The following is a 1,726-nucleotide window of genomic DNA, read 5'->3' as shown; positions in this document are numbered from 1 at the left end:
ATATATATATTAGGGCTGCACAGTATCAGGAAAACCAGCGATGTGTGATAACAGTGCTTAATATTGCGATAAATAAATACTTGAGTATGCACTGTTTCTATCTTACTACTCTAAGTTCAGAACAAAATAACAAATAATACATCATTTCCATTCCAACATGACAGTTTTATTTTTAAAAATTACAACTAGACACAGCTGCATAGAAGTGAAACAGCAAACTGCATGCAATACAGTTTCTTACTGACTTTAAAACATCACACCCATAAAACATTTCCTGATGCTGTGAATACTATCATTTTTTAACAAATATCTAACAAACCTAAATCCTAACCACTAAATATACATATATACTTACAAAAAGTAAGAAAATTTATATTTGGTTGATTATTTCGATAAGTCTTATACCTTTGAAAAGCCTGGTAATTTCCCATTTAAATTGTGCCACCTTTGTAAGGAATATGCATTTTTGTGGTGAACAGTAGAGCTAAGTGTGTGGGTTGTGCACATCAAAAAATTTGCCAAATCGCTCTTCTTCCAAACAGCTTATTTTGTTGTTATTGATTTTTGTTTTGAGCTTCTGGTGGCCCCAGGTGCTGCCAATCAGCTGCCTGATATAAGAGTCATTGCCAAGAAGCATTGTGACAACAACGAACTAATCAACCAAACACAATTTTCCCTTGTTTTCTCATGTTATTTTAATGGCACATGACTCATTGTTACAGTTTGCTTTTATTGAACAAACCCAACACAAAATATTCAGTGTTTTATTGTTTCTACTGAACACATTTATCTGAACGACCTTCTGTATCTCACCAGTCAAAGAGAAAGAGGACGCACACACAGACCCCGAGTTCCAGCCAATGAAAGACGATGACTGTACTTTTGTGGAATACAGGTGAGAGAAGGTCCTCCGGCTTCCTGAGCCCCCCCGAGCCTCCATTGTTACCCATTAACCCCGGCCCCTTGTGCCCACTTCTGGCCCAGACTTCTCTTCTCTCTCTCTCTCTCTCTCTCTCTCTCTCTCTCTCTCTCTCTCTCTCTCTCTAACTGGGTTTGGAGCGTTTCACACCCTCCTTCCTCCCTTCTTCTCACACGTTCCAGCTGACCACTAAGACACTCAAATCCATCAAAGACAAAACTGCAAGATGAAGTGCCCCATTCTGACCTTCTGCTACAACGAAGCACAAGACTTTTTTTCTGGGTTTTGGGATGTCTCGGATGCCACTGGACATATTGTGTTTGCTTAACATGACAGTGTGGAGTCATTTGAGGAGCAGCGTTCTTCAGGTCTAACAGATTTATTGTTTCAAAGGTTTCAGTGAGACTGTTAGAAAAAAAAACTGTTTCCAAGCATTCAGTCTAATCCCAAATAATAAGCTAGTCATAAACACTGTATGTAGAAAACATCATATTAACAGTTTGCTTAGTGTATTTCTGCTTACACGGGCCTGAAAGAGACAGAAAAGCACTAAACTTCTAACATCCAACAGGTCAGTTAAGCTTGTCAACATGTTCTCTGTGGGCTGCTTCTCTAATCGCACGTTGAATTTCAAAAGCAGAAAAAAAGAAGCACTTTAATTCTGTATATCTATCATTTTTGAATATTGTTTTTAAAGATCAATTTATAAGATATAGTCTTGCTTTTATATTTTGTATGATATTCCTTTTTGTATGAAGACAAATAAAAGTATTAAATTGATTTTATGCAGTTATATATGTATATGTG

At 37.0% G+C, this 1,726-nt stretch overlaps 1 protein-coding gene across 1 annotated transcript in view; it reads left to right on the top strand.

Moving 5' to 3' along the window:
* The window catches only part of nrcamb (neuronal cell adhesion molecule b), a gene marked incomplete in the record, with an annotated part of 104,357 nt that overhangs the window by 96,353 nt on the left and 6,278 nt on the right, over positions 1–1,726 (top strand). The window contains 1 exon segment of the mRNA XM_014019740.1: positions 817–895. Coding sequence (XP_013875194.1) covers positions 817–895 — 79 coding nt within the window.

The sequence above is a fragment of the Austrofundulus limnaeus genome, unplaced genomic scaffold (genome assembly GCF_001266775.1).
Source record: "Austrofundulus limnaeus strain Quisiro unplaced genomic scaffold, Austrofundulus_limnaeus-1.0 Scaffold229, whole genome shotgun sequence".
NCBI classification, from domain to species: domain Eukaryota; kingdom Metazoa; phylum Chordata; class Actinopteri; order Cyprinodontiformes; family Rivulidae; genus Austrofundulus; species Austrofundulus limnaeus.
This window is presented reverse-complemented; position numbering and strand designations above follow the sequence as displayed.